This window comes from Larimichthys crocea, chromosome XX, assembly GCF_000972845.2.
Source record: "Larimichthys crocea isolate SSNF chromosome XX, L_crocea_2.0, whole genome shotgun sequence".
Classification (NCBI taxonomy): Eukaryota; Metazoa; Chordata; class Actinopteri; family Sciaenidae; genus Larimichthys; species Larimichthys crocea.
Window position 1 is genome coordinate 15,084,938 of NC_040030.1, and position 17,635 is coordinate 15,102,572.

The 17,635-nt window shown below is 42.7% G+C and overlaps 2 protein-coding genes and 1 long non-coding RNA gene across 3 annotated transcripts in view; all 3 read right to left on the minus strand.

Moving 5' to 3' along the window:
- The window catches only part of LOC113748380 (uncharacterized), a 29,483-nt gene extending 28,410 nt beyond the window's left edge, over positions 1-1,073 (minus strand). Inside the window, exon 1 of the long non-coding RNA XR_003464314.1 lies at positions 409-1,073. This is a non-coding gene — a long non-coding RNA (uncharacterized LOC113748380). The remainder of the gene's footprint in view (positions 1-408) is intronic.
- Positions 1,074-6,821: 5,748 nt separating this feature from the next.
- On the minus strand, positions 6,822-10,243 carry gins3 (GINS complex subunit 3). Its single transcript, XM_010752693.3, has 3 exons — positions 9,950-10,243; positions 8,715-8,948; positions 6,822-7,210 (listed from the first exon to the last, which is right to left on the minus strand). The coding sequence occupies exons 1-3, from the start codon at positions 10,118-10,120 to the stop codon at positions 6,980-6,982; spliced, it is 636 nt and encodes a 211-aa protein (XP_010750995.1). The 5' UTR covers positions 10,121-10,243; the 3' UTR covers positions 6,822-6,979.
- A 4,338-nt stretch (positions 10,244-14,581) lies between these two features.
- Positions 14,582-17,635, minus strand: part of znrf1 (zinc and ring finger 1) — a 56,186-nt gene continuing 53,132 nt past the window's right edge. Inside the window, exons 3-4 of the mRNA XM_027272452.1 lie at positions 14,901-14,997; positions 14,582-14,625 (exon numbers count right to left, since the gene is read on the minus strand). Of these exons, the coding sequence (XP_027128253.1) occupies positions 14,582-14,625; positions 14,901-14,997 (141 nt within the window). The remainder of the gene's footprint in view (positions 14,626-14,900; positions 14,998-17,635) is intronic.

Below are 17,635 nucleotides of genomic sequence, written 5' to 3' on the forward strand. Positions count from 1 at the left end.
GAGGAGGAGGAGGGAGTCCAACAGGCTTCGCTTCATTATCTGTAGCAGGTGGCGGGCAGCCGTGAGGGGAAAAAATAGGCGGCTATTTGGTAAGCTGAGTGATATATGTGTCTGACTATGCAGCGGGGATGCGTGTATTCAGAGAGGGCCGTATGAATGGATGTAAAAATCAGAGGTCGACGTGCTGCTGGCTGCTAATTAAGCAATATTACACTCAAGGGTGTGCTTTACCGTCGTTATTGGCACCAGGCGTGCCAATAACGACGGTAAAGCACACCCTTGAGTGTAATATTGCTTAATTAGCAGCCAGCAGCACGTCGACCTCTGATTTTTACATCCATTCATACGGCCCTCTCTGAATACACGCATCCCCGCTGCATAGTCAGACACATATATCACTCAGCTTACCAAATAGCCGCCTATTTTTTCCCCTCACGGCTGCCCGCCACCTGCTACAGATAATGAAGCGAAGCCTGTTGGACTCCCTCCTCCTCCTCCTCTCAGCCCTGACAACATGGCATTGTACGAGCTGTTGGCTTTTGTGCCAGCGTGGGGAGGGTGGTGGTGGTGGTGAGGGAGATAATACTCATTTGGAGAGCATAGCGGGGGCGTTGCTTCAGATACAGCTAATCCTCACACCTCATCGCCGAGATGTGCCCGGCTGCTGCAGAGCTCGAGCTCTTTTTCTTTCTTTCTTCCCCTCCGACATTCAGTCGCTCTCCTGCCGTCTTTGTGCTTGTCCCTCTCTTCTCTCTTTTCTTTTCTGGGGCGTGAGTACAAGAGGTGAAAGGGCGTGGCACTTTTTTAGCGAGGATTTAAAAAGACGAGAGGGAGGAGGTTGATTGAAAAAGAGAATACAGCACAGCAGGAGAGAAACAAACAGAGGCTACAGAAACACGCTACGAGCCGAACTGTTCGAGATATGAAAAATATGAAATTGTTGCACCACGGTCAGCGGAGTTAAAGTCTGGCAGGTAAAAATAAAATGCTCCTGGTGGGATTTGAAGCAAGAAGAAACCTCTGTGGCTGCAAAGTGTAAACTGTAACTGCAGTTCCTCTAACGTCCACCTGAGGCTGGCTCCAGAAGTGAGTCAGTCTCCATAAGTCCCCATGTTCAAATGTCCAACTTCACAGCAGAAATAAAGCTAGAAGAAGCTAACACTGAGCTAAAAAGAAGCTAACAACTAGTTAAATAGAAGCTAACACTGATCTAAGAGAAGCTAACACTGAGCTAAATAGAAGCTAACAACAAGCAAAATAAAAGCTAACATTGAGCTAAAAAAAAGCTAACACTGAGTTAAGAGAAGCTAACAACAAGCTAAATAGAAGCTAACACTGATCTAAGAGAAGCTAACACTGAGCTAAATAGAAGCTAACAACAAGAGAAATAAAAGCTAAAACTGAGCTAAAAGAAGCTAACACTGAGCTAAATAGAAGCTAACAACTAGTTAAATAGAAGCTAACACTGAGCTAAATCAAGCTAACAACAAGCTAAAAGAAGCTAACTAACATTGAACTAAAAGAAGCTAACAACAAGCTAAATAGAAGCTAACATTGAGCTAAAAAGAAGCTATGAATGAGCTAAATAGAAGCTAACAATAGTTAAATAGACGTTAATGAGCTAAAAGAAGCTAACTAACATTGAGCTAAATAGAAGCTAACAACAAGCAAAATAGAAGCTAACATTGAGCTAAAAAAAAAGCTAACACTGAGCTAAGAGAAGCTAACACTGAGCTAAAAAGAAGCTAACAATGAGCTAAATCAAGCTATCAGCAAGCTAAAAAAAGCTAATATTGACCTAAAAAGAAGCTAAATAGAAGCTAACAACGAATGTTTACAGCCTGGTACAAGAAAACAGAACTGAGCCTTCAATCTAAAAAGACTTATTCCCCATTTGAAGTCCATTACAAAAGAAACTGATGAATAAATGAAGATCAGCTGATTCTTTGAACCCCAAAATTTAAAAATCTTTCTCTGCGGTTGCTGGATGGCCCCTTTGAAGCAAATATGAAGTATTAGACATAAATCATAAATAAGTTTCATTTTCTGCCTCTCTTTGGTCTTTAAACATCACAAAAAAACTATGATAAAATAAAGAATATAAACAGTCCGTCAATACACGATGATAAAGAGGTCATCTGTAACGACATTGGACATTTGAACATGGGGACTTATGGAGACTGACTCACTTCTGGAGCCAGCCTCAAGTGGACGTTAGAGGAACTGCAGTTTTTGACACTTCACAGCCACGGACGTTGCCGCTTGATTAAAACAAATGAAACCATTTTAAAGAGGTACTTTCTGACGCTATAAATCAAAGTGTGACTCCAGCAGCTTTATAATATATTCATGTGAGCGACAGAGGATCATAACGACAACAGAAGTTTAATTTAACAGCCTTGTAAAATAAGTCCAGCGATGAGCTCTTCGGTAATTGGTGTCGGTTGAGTGACAGTGATAATAAAATGTTTATTATATGTGATGGAGATAAAAGTGATGAAATTATGTGTTAGACTTAATCAAAGACAGAGCAGACGACAAATGTCATTACAATTCAGGCGCTTTGGTTTCTGCAGAAGACGAGAGACAAAGCGCTGAAGCCTCGGGCCCCTCTCAGCATTTTATCATGTACACAAATGGTTTCCCAACAAATACCAAATGTCAGAGGCCCTTAACGTAGACAGAAGCCAGAGGCAGCATTAGTGTCTTGTATGTCAGCTTCGTGGACGCTCGCCCTCAGTCTGCCCTTTGCTTCAGCTAAACCTTTAGCTCGGGCTGCCCACCAGCACCTACAGACAGGCCTGTAACTGATCTGCTAAACAAACATCGAACTTCGTGTTGATGCTACACTGACTTGTAATCAACGTGGATGGTGTCGCCTACATTACCCACAATGCAACTTAAAACACTAACAGTTTGGATCTTAGGTATGTTACAGTATGCTGTGAGATATAGCTGCTGTTAGCTCAGTTTGTTGGCCTGGGAAGAGGAGGTTTTCAGGTCCGTTGGCGTGGGGAGGAATGCTAATTGGGGAGCGGAACCGGTGTCATGTTAGAACCGGAGCTGCAAGAACGGGCTCAGCAGCCCAATACGGACATAATGGCAGAGGAGAGGAGAGCGAAGAGGACGATGACGGAGGAAGCTAAGAAGAGAAAGCTGAGCCGTCAGACACAGTAATGTCTGAGTTTCCTGATGGACAGTGAAGTAAACTGCTGCCAACTGTAGCTGCTGTTAGCTCATGTTAGCTGAGTTTGTTAGCCGGGGAGTGTTAGTGTTTGTACCACAGGAGTTTTGGACCACCAGAAGGGGGAGATCGACAGGTTAAGAGCCAATGTCGTGCCAGAACAGGAGCTGGACAATATGTTAGCTACTCAATTGGTAAGCTATAAATAACTTAACCACTCTACTCACTAGTGTTTTGCTAGCAGTAACAATTAGACAGACTTAGCAGCCTCTACGGACATAATGGCAGAGGAGAAGAGAGTAAAGAGGACGTTGATGGAGGAAGCTAAGCCGCCAGACAACAGTAAATCTGGGACAAACTCTGATTTACCGAGTTTCCTGATGGACAGTGAAGTAAACTGTAGCTGCTGTTAGCTCAGTTTGTTAGCCAGGGCCGTCCAGACTGTGAACTCGGAGCACCGTGGGAGTGTTAATGTTTGTACCACAGGAGGTTTGTACCACCGAGAAGAAGTAGAAGAAGAGGCCAGAGCCAGTGTTGTGCCAGAACCAGAGCTGTACAAACAAGTAAACATCATCGTTAAAGTCAGTGTCACGGATCAGTAATCTGAAATGTTTTTGTGTCGGCCTCTCGCTGTCAGGACAATCCCATATGAGCATCAATAGTTACAGCCCAGAGGCAACGTCAATAGTTTCATCTCCCGTCTCGCTGTCCATCATCTGACCCACATTTAACACTTCAGCGAGCAGCGAGCCCGCTGTCACATGTCACACTAATGCCTTTTCCACATACGTCCACATATCACCGGTTCAAACATCTGGATTTCCCGGGATGTTGGATGAATTCGAGGTGGCAGGTGGGACTGTTTGTTTCTGACTTTGGTCGGACGTGCTGAGGTCGACCGAGGAGGATTGTCGACTCAAATAAGAACACGTGGTTTGATATTTTAATTCATGTTTTTTTTAAATGATGTTACTTCTTGATTGGAGTCAGAGGAAGCTTTGGAAATTATTTATACAGTTTGCGGTTCAGAGGGAGCAGAGCGTGAAGGCAAAGCTCTCGATTTTTGGTCATGAGCTTTGGGTAGAACGAGATCTCAAGAGATACAAGAGGCCGAAATTAGCTTCCTCTGCCAGGTAGCCGGGCTCAGCCTCAGAGATGAGCCCGGGTGAGGAGCTCAGCTTAAACTCTCAAATCGCAGCTTTGACCAACAGCAAACTGTCGCTGCTATGAATGAGTCCGACTGTATTATGTGAAGGAGAAACAACAGATATCAGATATATTCTCGTAGTAAGAGCAGCAGTGATATTTAATCCTGCAGGGAGGAGACCAGGATCAGCACATCAGAGAGGCCTTCAGCAGGAATAACCTTCCTGCTCTTATCATTATCTGTTTGGATGACCCACATGTAGCTCGGGCTTTATTCAAAAGACAAGTTGGCTGGCCTCCTGTCACGGCGCTGCCTGAGGAAATAAATCAAAGCTGCCCAGCTCAGAGCTCAACCTGGATCATCACAGCAACACTCCAAAAATTTATTCACAATGAATTTAGCCCCCGACATCGAGCACGAGTGTTTCTTCTGATTACATTACTCATGCTCACCAACAGCAGCAGCTGATCTCACTGCCTAGTCCAGCAGCAGTCAGCCCAGCTCGGCGTCTGTCTTTCAGCCTTTTATTTCACCAAGCTCTCACCAACCACTAAAAGTCAGTCCCACATTTACTCTTGTCCGGCGGCTTCTTGCTCGCTCACTCTCTCCTTTTTCCTCTTCTTAGCTTCCTCCGTCAGCGTCCTCTTCACTCTCTTCTCCTCTGCCATTATGTCCATAGAAGCTGCTAAACCTGGTTACATTGCCCGCTCGTCCAGCTCCTGTTTTGGCACGACACCGTCTATGTTCAAACAAAACACTCACACCAGGTGCTCTGTGCTCACAGTCTGCATAGCCCGACTAACAAACCGAGCAAACGTTAGCTAACAGCAGCTAACAAACTGAGCTAACAAGAGCTAACAAACTGAACTAACATGAGCTAACGAGCTAACATGAGTTAACAAATTAAGCTAACAGCAGCTAACAAACTGAGCTAACATGAGCTAACAGCAGCTAACAAACTGAGCTAACAGCAGCTAACAAACTGAGCTAACATGAGCTAACAGCAGCTAACAAACTGAGATAACGAGCTAACAGCAGCTAACAAATTGAGATGACATTAGCTAACAGCAGCTAACAAACAGAGCTAACATGAGCTAACAGTAGCTAACAAACTGAGCTAACATGAGCTAACAGCAGCTAACAAACTGAGCTAACAGCAGCTAACAAACTGAGATAACGAGCTAACAGCAGCTAACAAACTGAGATGACATTAGCTAACAGCAGCTAACAAACTGAGCTAACATGAGCTAACAGCAGCTAAAAAACTGAGATGACATTAGCTAACAGCAGCTAACAAACAGAGCTAACATGAGTTAACAGCAGCTAACAAATTGAGCTAACAGCAGCTAACAAACTGAGCAAACAGTGGCTAACAGACTGAGCTAACAAACTAACAAACTAAGTTAACATTAGCTAACAAACTAAGTTAACATTAGCTAACAGCGACCAACAAACTGAGTTAACATCAGCTAACAAACTGAGCTAACAGACTGAGCTAACATTAGCTAACAGCAGCTAACAAACTGAGCTAACATGAGCTAACAGCAGCTAAAAAATTGAGCTAACAGCAGCTAACAAACTGAGCCAACATTAGCTAACAGCAGCTAACAAACTGAGCTAACAGCAGCTAACAAATTGAGCTAACATGAGCTAACAGCAGCTAACAAACTGAGCTAACATTAGCTAACAAACTGAGCTAACATTAGCTAACAAACTGAGCTAACATGAGCTAACAGCAGCTAACAGACTGAGCTAACAACAGCTAACAAACTGAGCTAACAGCAGCTAACAAACTGAGCTAACATGAGCTAACAGCAGCTAACAAACTGAGCTAACATGAGCTAACAGCAGCTAACAAACTGAGCTAACATGAGCTAACAGCAGCTAACAAACTGAGCTAACATGAGCTAACAGCAGCTAACAAACTGAGCTAACATGAGCTAACAGCAGCTAACAAACTGAGCTAACATGAGCTAACAGCAGCTAACAAACTGAGCTAACATGAGCTAACAGCAGCTAACAAACTGAGCTAACATGAGCTAACAGCAGCTAACAAACTGAGCTAACATGAGCTAACAGCAGCTAACAAACTGAGCTAACATGAGCTAACAGCAGCTAACAAACTGAGCTAACATGAGCTAACAGCAGCTAACAGACTGAGCTAACATGAGCTAACAGCAGCTAACAGACTGAGCTAACATGAGCTAACAGCAGCTAACAGACTGAGCTAACATGAGCTAACAGCAGCTACAGCTGTCAGCAGTTTACTTCACTGTCCATCATAAACTCTGTAAATCACAGAGAGTTGAGGCGGAGCAGCCGGAGGACATCAGAGGGAAAACCAGAAAACATTTCCTCCATAAAATATGATCCAGTTTCACCAGCGTTTGGCGCCTGGTGGGCGGTAAATTGCAAAACGTGCTCGCCGTGTTCAACAGTTGCATTCAGAGGTGACCTCGATGTTTAGTTTTCATAACAGACTCAGTGATAGATGGTTTCTGTTCATCTTTAATGATAAAAACAAGCAGCTATAAAACAGGAAAACTTTGTGAATCTTTTTTTACACATGTGAGAAAATAAATAGGAAAAATAAGGAAACCTCCTGAAGCTGTCAGGACGTCAGAGTTCTTCGCTGTGTTCGTTATCTTTCACGGCTGCACGTCGGTCATCTTCCTCTTGCGGTAGTTGAGCACCAGGCTGGAGGCGGTGAGTTGTGACGCCTGGCCTTTCTCCCAGCTCTGGAAGCCGTTGAGGCCGCTCTGCCCGGACTTGAACAGCGTCTTCTCCAGACAGTCGAGGCGCTCCACCAGCGCGGACGTGTCCTCGTTGTAGGCGTTCTGGGACGAGTCCATCGTCCGTCTGAAGCGACCGATGAACGTCTGGATAAAGGACAGACAGTTTAATAACCAGAACCAGAAATGTATACATCATCACGCTGATATCTATGATTTTATTTAGGCGGGTTTCCATGAAGATGCGTGGGAAAGGGACTTGGGGATAGACATCACTGAGGTCCAGTAGAGAGATTTTAAAAACTGATTCATTCTCCGTCGATTTGCACTAGGCACGGCCTTTCACAGTGGAAGGTGTTTCACAGAGGATCACGTTAAATTATCAAAGATACATCCAAGTCAGAGCCATGCTTGTAACCAATGTAAACAGTCCCCAGTCGACCATGTACATATGTTTTGGATGTTTCGGCGTCCCTCTGTCTAAAAACCTCCCCGTTTCTACACAACGTGTTTTGGCTTTCACCACCCTGCTCGCCAGGCGTACCATTCTCCTGAAATGGAAACAAGTTTTCCCACCGACTCAGTTGGATACGGGAAATTTTACAATGTCTAAAGTTAGAGAAGTTAAAGTTCTCACAGCATGGATCTCTGACAGCTTTTTATAAAACTTGGGACCCACTGCTGCTTCTTCATTCTCTCTCTTTTTTTTTTTTTTTCTTACTCTACTACATATTTTTCTTACTTATGTTATACGTTGTGTAATAACCTAATCGTTTACTGTGACTACATCTGATATGGGTTGTTGGGAGAGATAGTAGGACTCTTTTTGTTTTGCTTTTTTTTTTCTGTACTTCACTTTAAAGCACTCTGATATTATGAAAAATATTGAATTATAAACTGGAGAAACATTCAAGAATTTCCCTCGAGGGAACAGAATAATAATAATAATGTTTTTTATTAATGTGTAATCACCTGAAAGGGAATTCCTTGTTATAATTGAAGCTAAATTCCCCTGGACACGGACAAGGTTAGGGTGATAAATATAGAGATGAACGTCATACAGTATTTATAAGATCAGACTTAACTGAAACAATGAACAGTCTGATGAGCGTCTCACTTATACTGGCTTAGGATACTTTAACTGTCGTCATGTTACTTCATTTGTTCTTTTCCTTCAACCAAAAAATAAATGTTGGAACATGAGTCCAGAATGGTTTATACATTTAAAACACTGCATTATAACGAAGTGTAACTCCTCGTGTCCTCCTACACATTCTTTAGATTTCTGCAGCTTTTATTTAAACGTGGCAGCAGCTTCTTCATAACGAGCTCAAACACAAACGAACAGGACGACACGTCGGCCTCTTCAAGTCTGTAACGTGTCATCAGTCTGCCTGGTAACAGCTGCACCAACCAGAACTCTGCCACGCCGCGTTTTCTGATCCGATTGCGCCCCCTAGCTGTGGAGTATCAAACAACATTGTGTGTGTTGATTTGTTTACATCTCACTGTACTGACACTGTGCTGTTTTAGGGCTCGTGCCGCACATTTCTCCACCCGTTCTTCAAGTAAAGTTAAAGTAAATGAAGATATCTGTGCACACAGAGCTGGTTAATGCTGACGTCAACAAACTCTCGTGTTGAGGCTTCACCTGTAGCAGCGTCTGTCCGATCTCCGGGTTCTCCGGGCTGTCGAAGTGCAGCATCTGGGATCCCAGGCCGTAGTAGTAAGGTCCCATCTTGTGCAGGTCCACCACGTTGGGGTCGGCGTTGAACACCGTCCTCCAGCCCTCTCTGTACACCTTCGGGAGCTCGACGGACAACACCCTCCTCTTCCTCTCGTACAGTCCTTTGGAGAGCCACAGAGGGAGCTCCATCTTCGTACCCTGAGAGACAAACAACACGGTGACGTCCGCCTCGACTCTCTGATTTACAGAGTGTCCTGATGGACGGTGAAGTAAACTGTAGCTGCTGTTAGCTCAGACTGTGAGCTCAGAGCACCGGGGGAGTGTTAGTGTTTGTACCACGGAGGTTTGGACCACCGGGAAGAAGAGGTGGTTAACAGGCCGGAGCCAGTGTCGTGCCAGAACAGGAGCTGGACAATACACGTTAGTATTTCGTTGGTACGTCTGGGCTCCGGGTCGGGAGAAGTACATACACACCACCAACTATTTCACTGATTTTGGTGAAAATGTGGGGAATGGTGACGAAGAGCGGAGCCAGTGTCGTGCCAGAACCGGAGCTACACAATACATAGAGTATTAGTGTTAGTACTACAGGCATTTTAGACCACTGGGGGGAATAATAAAAATAATAATAATAATAATAATAATAATAATAAGAAGAAGAAGAAGAAGAAGAAGTTTACAGGGCGTGGAGCCAGTGTGGTGCCAGAACAGGAGCTGGATATGTAAGTGAGTATCATCGATCACGTTAGCTGCTCATTTGGTGAGCTATAAATAACTTAGTAAGGCTGCAAAGAGTACTCGAGTACCTTGAGTAACTTGATTACAAAACAGAACGTTCAGATCGGTAGATGCCGGGACAGAAAACAGCGAAAATGAGCAGCAAAGTGAAAGTTATACGAATATTTTTATATGATTAATCGATTAATAAATAGAATATTTGACAGAATACTCGATTACCAAAATATTCGATAGCTGCAGCCCTACATTAGTTGTAGTGGGTGCTGGTTGTTTGTTGATTGTTCGTAGACTCCTCTGTCTAAGTTAACGGTGGCAGTGTTGTGCCAGAACCGGAGCTGGCTCGAGTGGCCTCTTACTTTCAAAGAACTAATATGTAAAAGGTTCCTTGTTTACAAAGTAAAATGTCATCCTGGGTAATAATAAACACACTAATATTGTTTCTCCACTTCAGCGTGACTGACCTCCGGGATGTCCTGCGAGTCGCTCGACTTCTCCAGGAATCCCAGCCGGGGGAAGACGCACTCTGTCCGGATGGGAAGTCTCTCATGAGACAGCAAAATGTCGTCGAGAGACAGAAAGTTCTCCTCCATGCCGACCCCGGGCTGCACGGGCAGATACGACTGCGCGTCCATGTTGTGTCCCGACGTGTAAATGTAGTTTTATATGTCGGGTTTGTCGACGGAAGCACCGCGCGGCCGATCGCTCCCCGTTGTTGTTGTTTACAACTCTCTCCCGCGTTTTAAACTAGTTTTGGCGCCAGGAGCTGTCGACCAATCAGAGCAGAGCGGCTGTGTCAGACGAGAGCAATCGAGTCGAGGCGAGTCGATTAAAAAAAATGGGAAGTTCGGTACATTTTAGGGAGTCGGATCATTTGACTCAGCTCAAGAAGAGTCGGCTCCAGAAAACGGCTTTTCATGTTGCCACTTTTACTTTTTAAAAAATAATTCAGCCAAATTTAGCGCTGTTTTTGACTTGTGATTTGTATGTGTACACATATATCACTCAAATAATTTAATACATCCTCTGTAATGAAGTATGCAAAAGTAAAAAAAAAAAAACAAAAAAAAAAACATGTTCTAATATCAATAAATTGCTGTAGCCAGTCTTACTTTACCAAACAAAACATGATAAATTTTAAAAAAATACATAAAAACAAAGGCTCACGTACTGGAGCCGGCTCTCGTCGTTCACTTAAAAGAGCTGGCTCTTTGAACCAGCTCGTTCATGATCGACACATCTTCTAATTAAATGTTTTTTTTCTTTGTTTTTATGAATTTCTCAGCTGAATATATAAAAACTATGAAGTAACAACTTATGTGGTAAATAAAACAAAAAGTGTAGCAAAGCAGCCACCTTTTGCATTAATAACAGCTTTGCACACTCTTCTTCAATCAGCTTCATGAGGTCGTCACCTGGATAGGTTTTAATTAACAAGGTGTGCCTTGTTAAAGTTAATTTGTGTAATTCATTACACAAAATCCTTGAATTCCATGAATTCCTTCTTAAATGTGTCTGAGACAATCAATTATTGTTCGGAGTTAGTGTTGACATACAGTAAATAACTCTATCCAACTACTGTTCTGGTTCATATTATAACAAGAACTGCTCAACTTTAAGTAATGCTGATGTCTTGTCGGTGTAAATCTACAAAGTCATAAAAACAAATAAAAAACATTAAATGAGAAGGTGTGTCCAAACTTTTGACTGGTACTGTGAGTCATTTTTAGTGTTTTGTTAAGTTTTAAACCTTTAAAATGTAAATTTTCATGAGTTGAAACAATAATTACTGGATTCTAATCATTTAATTTACAGTGAAATTGTTTAGAAAAATGTATTTTTTGTCATCAAAAGTCAGGTGTAATTACAAAAATAGCCATTAGATGTCAGAATATTACCATCATAAATGTTGCTGGGAGCTGGAAACTACAATAGTAATACAAAATAGATAATCAACCCTGAATTTTTATTTAATTAAGCCGGAAAAGGAAGAAAAACATGCTTAAGGCTTCTCTGTTGCTCTTCGTCTGTCCTGATTTATCACGTTTATCAGTTCATAAGTGAAAACTTGCAGCTAGTCCATGCTGCAAACTTGTATTTTCCTCCATCTGTTAAAGGCACCATCACTTTACAACAGGAAGCTGTCATCTTTCATATTTTGACATTTTTTAAAATATTATAGATTATTATATATCTTATTGTTATTACTCGTCCCACAGATTGCACATTAAAGTCATCAGACATTTTAGTTAGTTGGCAGCCCGCACCTAAAAAAACAAAAGAACAAACAGCCGTTCACGTCCTTGGAAAGTAAAATAAGTCTGAACTAAAACAAATGAAGGTATGTTTGTCGCTGTGTGTCCGAGCTGAGCGACTGTACGCCCTTAAAAAGGTTTGAATCTAAAGTGGTTCTTCATGGTGAGGCCACAGGGGAACCTTTTTGGTTCAGCAAGGAACCTTTTACATATTTTCTCTTCAAAGAACCTTTGAAAGTGAGAAATCTGAAAGAACAAAACAAAAACAAACATAAAAAAGGTTCCTCAAAGCACCAAAAGTGGTGCAGATGCAACTTAAAGAACTCTTTGCATTGAGTTCCCCAAAGAACCGTCAACATTTCTTATGGATAGAAAAGGTTCTCCAGAGAACAAAAAGTTAAAATAAAGTAAAACTAAAGGTTTTGATTAGATCCTGAAGTGGTTCTTCGTGATGACGGCATAGGGAAACCTTTTTTGGTTCTGCAAGGAACCTTTTACATATTGGTTCTCCAAAGAACCAGTTGCAGCACTGTCAACCTACAGAACCAGTAATCAGAACTTCAAAGAACCTTTAAAGGGAAAAAAGAAAGATTATCCGACATAAAAAGGTTCTTCAAAGCACCAAAAGTGCTGCAGATGCGACTTACAGTACAGAACTCCTTTTTGGCGTTCGGTTCCCCAAAGAACCTCAAACAGCTCTTATCAAGAACCGTTTTTTTGGAGAGTGTAGCAGCAGACTCGTTAGATATTTTCACTCTGCAGCCCAGACTAAAGCACACGTCATTTCCCAAACAGATCACCCCCTCCATTAGCCTTGGGCCACGATAAACAGGGAACATAGTGTGCCACACAAATAGGCAATGAGGTTAGCAGTTACCATTATTATTCGGTATGTTCTTACCGTTACGCAGCACGATGTTGGTCCTCGTCCATGCTGAAATTAACTCTGCCCTCTCGCCCGTGTGTCACAGCCTTAATAAGGAACAGGGATGATCTTGGCGCTAACAGGTTCGTAACACTTTATTTGAAGAGGTACCACGTTACAATCACAAGCGCTGATGTAAGGAGAGAAACTCGAGTGTGACCCCCAACAAAAAAACGATTTCATACCACAAAGCTGCATTAGACATCGTCACATGATGGAAGAGGCAGCTGTTTGACAAAACATGAAATTAAATCTTCAAAGCATGCTCGTGTTTACCAAATCAGCCGGTGAAGATTTAGAATATAAACAAGAACCTAACTTGTTCAACATTGTCCTAATTACTATTAATGGGACTTTTCACTTTATAATTTTCTTTCTGAAAACAGCTGCTGTTTTTTATATTTAGGCCAAATGTAGCTTTAATGTATCGTCACATATTCGAATATGTGATGATGCTAAATAAAAACAAGCTGCATTAATCCGTTTTTGTGGCCACCTGATGGTAGCAAGTTAAAAAACAACAACAATCTTCACACCCAGTATCACCTAGATTAAAAACAGCAACATTAGCATTCATTTGATAAATATCACATTTCTGATAAACGTCTTGCTGTACAACCAAAACTAGCTACTTAAAGTCTAGCTCGTAGAATCTAAAGAAGCTCAGTAGGGCTAACTAGCTGGCTAGTTAATCTCTAGCTAGTTGTTGTGGGTTTATCCGAACATCAGGTGATCTTCACGCCCGCCGTTCACTCCGAACTTATCACATATGTGGCAGTCGTGTCGGCTACAGAGGAGGTTAAGGTGACTTTGTAAGGATTGATAAGACTAAAACACTTTTTTTTCTAAGTGGTATTTGGCTGGATTCCTTTAAGTTTACACCCCAAAACAACACGATCATAGATCATGTCGAAGCTTTTAGGAAGCTCTCAGCTCTGATCAGTGATTTCCTGCCAACATTTAAGATTTGGTCTGAATATTCTCGCTCAGGTTTGGTTTCCCTGAAAGCATCACAGCTGTAAGTCCAGCTCTTAGGACGCCGACTTACAACAATGCAACCATAGTTTTTGATTATTTATCAGTGTGAGCAAAAAAAACAACAACCTGCAGTTCCTCAAACGTCCACTTGAGGCTGGCTCCAGAAGTGAGTCAGTCTCCATAAGTCCCCATGTTCAAATGTCCAACTTCACAGCAGAAATAAACATGTTTACAGCCTGGTACAAAAAACAGTTTTGGTCTCTGTAGCTAATTTCCCCGTTCATGACAACTGTACTGAGGGTGAATTTATATACAACTCACCTGTTCAGGTTATATTAATTTATTCAGCCTGACTCAGGTCAACTGATGATCCAATAAATACATAAATAAATGTAGAAATACTATATATTAATATAACTTTTTTTCATTTTTCATTTATTTATATATTTAATTATATATTTATGTATTTAAGTCTAAGGTGACCTCAACGACTGTCGTTCACACTGATTTTAACGACTCTGACGACAGTCGTCACAACAACAACGACGAGCACTAACGAACCAATCAACGATCCTGCCTAGTCCAAACACTCGGATCAGTCCAGCTGCCTCCGGTTTAACCCACATGAAGAAAAGATGACCTGAAACCTTCACGGATAACGTTTAAAATCTGTGGTAGTAGAAGACCTTGTACCCATGATCTATACTTAGACCGTTGCTTGTCAAGCAGGCATTCTGGGAAATGTAGTAAAATGCCTAAATGCTATAAGATTACACACACAGCCTGTTTTTAGATCACAAGTTCAGTTCAGTCCCAAAAATAACTCCTGGAGTGCGTTCAACATTTCTGAGTGATGTAAGAGCGGGGTGGCTTTTTCCAAACTGTGACACGATGTCCTCTTAATATACAGGTGTGTAATGTGTGTACCGTGTGCGGATTTAGTTGTCTGATGGGAAAGCGAGCGAGCCGTGGAAGTCGTTATCTGGGTCACAGAATGAAAAATTGAAAATAAGAGTCTGTCATCTAGCACAATTTATTCCACCATTTGTTTACAGTAGCGTTGTAAATGCAGTTTTTTGTATGTTGGTTTGTAGTCATACATCAGCTCTTGGCATTCTGAAGAGTGAGTAACATCTCACATGATTCAAATATTAAACAAATATTGTTAAATATGAACAAATGAATAAATAAAGCCCCAGTTCAGTGCATCCACAGCGGGACTACAGAGTCTTTTTTTTATTTTTCTGAGTGGCTCACGTCTCCAGTCGAAGTCAGCCAGACCTACTCTAGCAGAAAACACAACGTTGGTGTCGGTGGTGGTGTTGACGGTGGTGGTGGTGGTGGTGGTAGGGGGCTGGGTGGGGGGCGGGTACCAACGTTAGCGTAGACCAAGAGGTGCCTCTCGAATCACACACACACACACACACACACACATGCACAAACAGTCGTACACACTCGAGGCTCTCACACGAGAAGATGACTAATCGTGATCACATGAAACAAAAAAAAAAACAAAAAAACATCTGGCAGATCTAAAAAATAAATTAAAAAAAAAAGAACCGAGAGAGGTTACGTCTGTAATTTACAATGTGTTATGTCGCTTCTCTGTAGCTGTAAACATCAGCAAAGTAAAGGGACGACTGCCAGTCGCACACACACACACACACACACACACACACACACACACACACACGGGGAACATGGACATCTAGACTGTAAACATTTCAATACACAGACACACACACACAGCACTGACCCAGCCAGCCTTTTACACTGACCTTTCACACACACACACACCAGGCTTCAGCAAAAGCTATGTTATCACACACACACACTCACACACACACACACAGTGTACATACACATACCGGGTGAAGCCTGACACACACACACACACACACACATGTTACACAGTAGGAGCGTAAACTACATTGCTGGCCCCTTCCGCCGTCCAAAAAAACAGTACTGAGCATGCTCAGTCCGCTCCTCCTCCTCTTCCTCCTCCTTCGTCCCTCCATCTTCATTTATTTTTTTTTTAACCCCTCGCTGCCTGCCCCAGCAGAGCGGATCTAAATAGAAGCTAATGGTTAGCGGAGGCATTGTCGTGCCAGAACCGGAGCAACGTAACCCAAGCTCAGTAGCTTCTATGGAGGATTTAAATTTTTTTGTATTAATTATGATCAAATTAGGCGAGGAGGAACGATGAGAAAGAAGCACACCGAGTCTTTGTGAGAGGTCACCGAGCCGGAGTCCTGTTGTTGTTGTTGTTGTTGTTGTTGTTGTTGTTGCTGTTGCTGTTGTTGTTGTTGTTGTTGTTGCTGTTGTTGTTGTTGTGATGAGAGGCTCATTGATAATAATGTACAAGTCTGTCTCTCAAGGCGAGCGTCGGCAACTCAACAATCCTCCGTCGGTCGGGTTTCCTCTTCCTTCCCTTCCTGCTCTGCTTCCTCTCCTCTCCCTCCAGTTAAGGCCATGGGAGGGCTGGACACTAAATGACTGACAGGCCTGGATCCAGATACATGACGGACCACAAATGGCCACTTGTGGAGTTGGAAGTCGAGGCTGATGAAGCCCTTTAAAGGACTCTGTTAGCCTGGAGGAGGGAAGGAGGGGAGGAAGGGCGGCTGGGCGGCGAGGCGAGGGCGTCGTAAGCAGTCTCATCAGTAGACGTTAAGATGGAGGCCTCGGGGGAGGGGCCCTTTTATGTACGATGGTTCGACAGTCACATTTTCTTTTCTTTTCTTTTTTTTTTGGTTCAGTTCACGAGGAATAATTATCTTTGTTAGGATGATGGAGTCTGTCGGGATAAGTATGTGTTGATCGCTTTGATTGTTTCATCAGATTTGGTTGCGTCTGTGTCCAGATATCCACGGCCGGACAACGAGATGTCCTGCGGACAGAGAGCGGGAAAAATTAGTGACATTAAGTTACGTATAAAAATGATAAACAATCACATTAATGTTGGATATCTACAGTCATATGAAGTTTTAGTCCAGACTGAAATATGTACTATGAGTATTTCCAACTGGAATGTAGTGAGGTAGAAATATAAAAGGGAATATGAGGTAATATGGGAATACTAATGGGGAGTGGAGCCACTGTCGTGCCAGAACCGGAGCTCAGCGGCCTCTACAGACATAATGGCAGAGGAGATGAGAGCGAAGAGGACGCTGACGGAGGAAGCTAAGAGGAGAGAGTGAGCGAGCAAGAAGCCGCCGGACAAGAGTAAATGTGGGACTGACTTTTAGTGGTTGGTGAGAGCTTGGTGAAATAAAAGGCTGAAAGACAGACGCCGAGCTGGGCTGACTGCTGCTGGACTAGTCAGTGATATCAGCTGCTGCTGGGGACCTGGCTGATGATTGGCTGTTGGCAAAGTTGTCGACTCGAGTCAAAAACTTGAGTTACACTGAGTTAAACGGGTTGTGACGACCAATCTAGTTGGGTGGTGACGGTGTACAGGACGGTCCCTATAGGCCACGTTTCTTGTCTGTAACATTTATAATCCACTTGAGGCTGGCTCCAGAAGTGAGTCAGTCTCCAGAAGTCCCCATGTTAAAAACTTCACAGCAGAAATAAACATGTTTACAGCCTGGTACAAAAAACAGTTTTGGTCTCTGTAGCTAATTTCCCCGTTCATGACAACTGTACTGAGGGTGAATTTATATACAACTCACCTGTTCACATTATATTATTATTTTATTCTGTTTTATTGGAGCTGGTTGACGATTCGATTATTCTCAGTAATCTTCATGTTGAAGGTCTTTCCTGTCATTCATCGTTTGTACAGTGACTTTGTATCCATCATGTGATGGAACATGAGATCTTCTGGTTTACATGCACAGTCTTATCTTGCGATAATTAGCATTCAGACAGCAGTGTGTGTGTGTGTGTGTGTGTGTGTGTGTGTGTGTGTGTCCCTCACCTTGAACGGTATTCATCGCGGGCCCGGTGATCAGTCAGTCAGTCAGAGGGGTGTTCAGGGCAGGACCGAT

Coding starts and splice junctions, on each gene's coding strand:
- gins3 (XM_010752693.3), bottom strand. CDS start 10,120: ATGGACGCGCAGTCGTATCTGCCCGTGCAGCCCGGGGTCGGCATGGAG. Junction 8,949..9,949: donor ACTCGCAGGACATCCCGGAG/GTCAGTCACGCT, acceptor TTTGTCTCTCAG/GGTACGAAGATGGAGCTCCC. Junction 7,211..8,714: donor TCGGACAGACGCTGCTACAG/GTGAAGCCTCAA, acceptor TCCTTTATCCAG/ACGTTCATCGGTCGCTTCAG.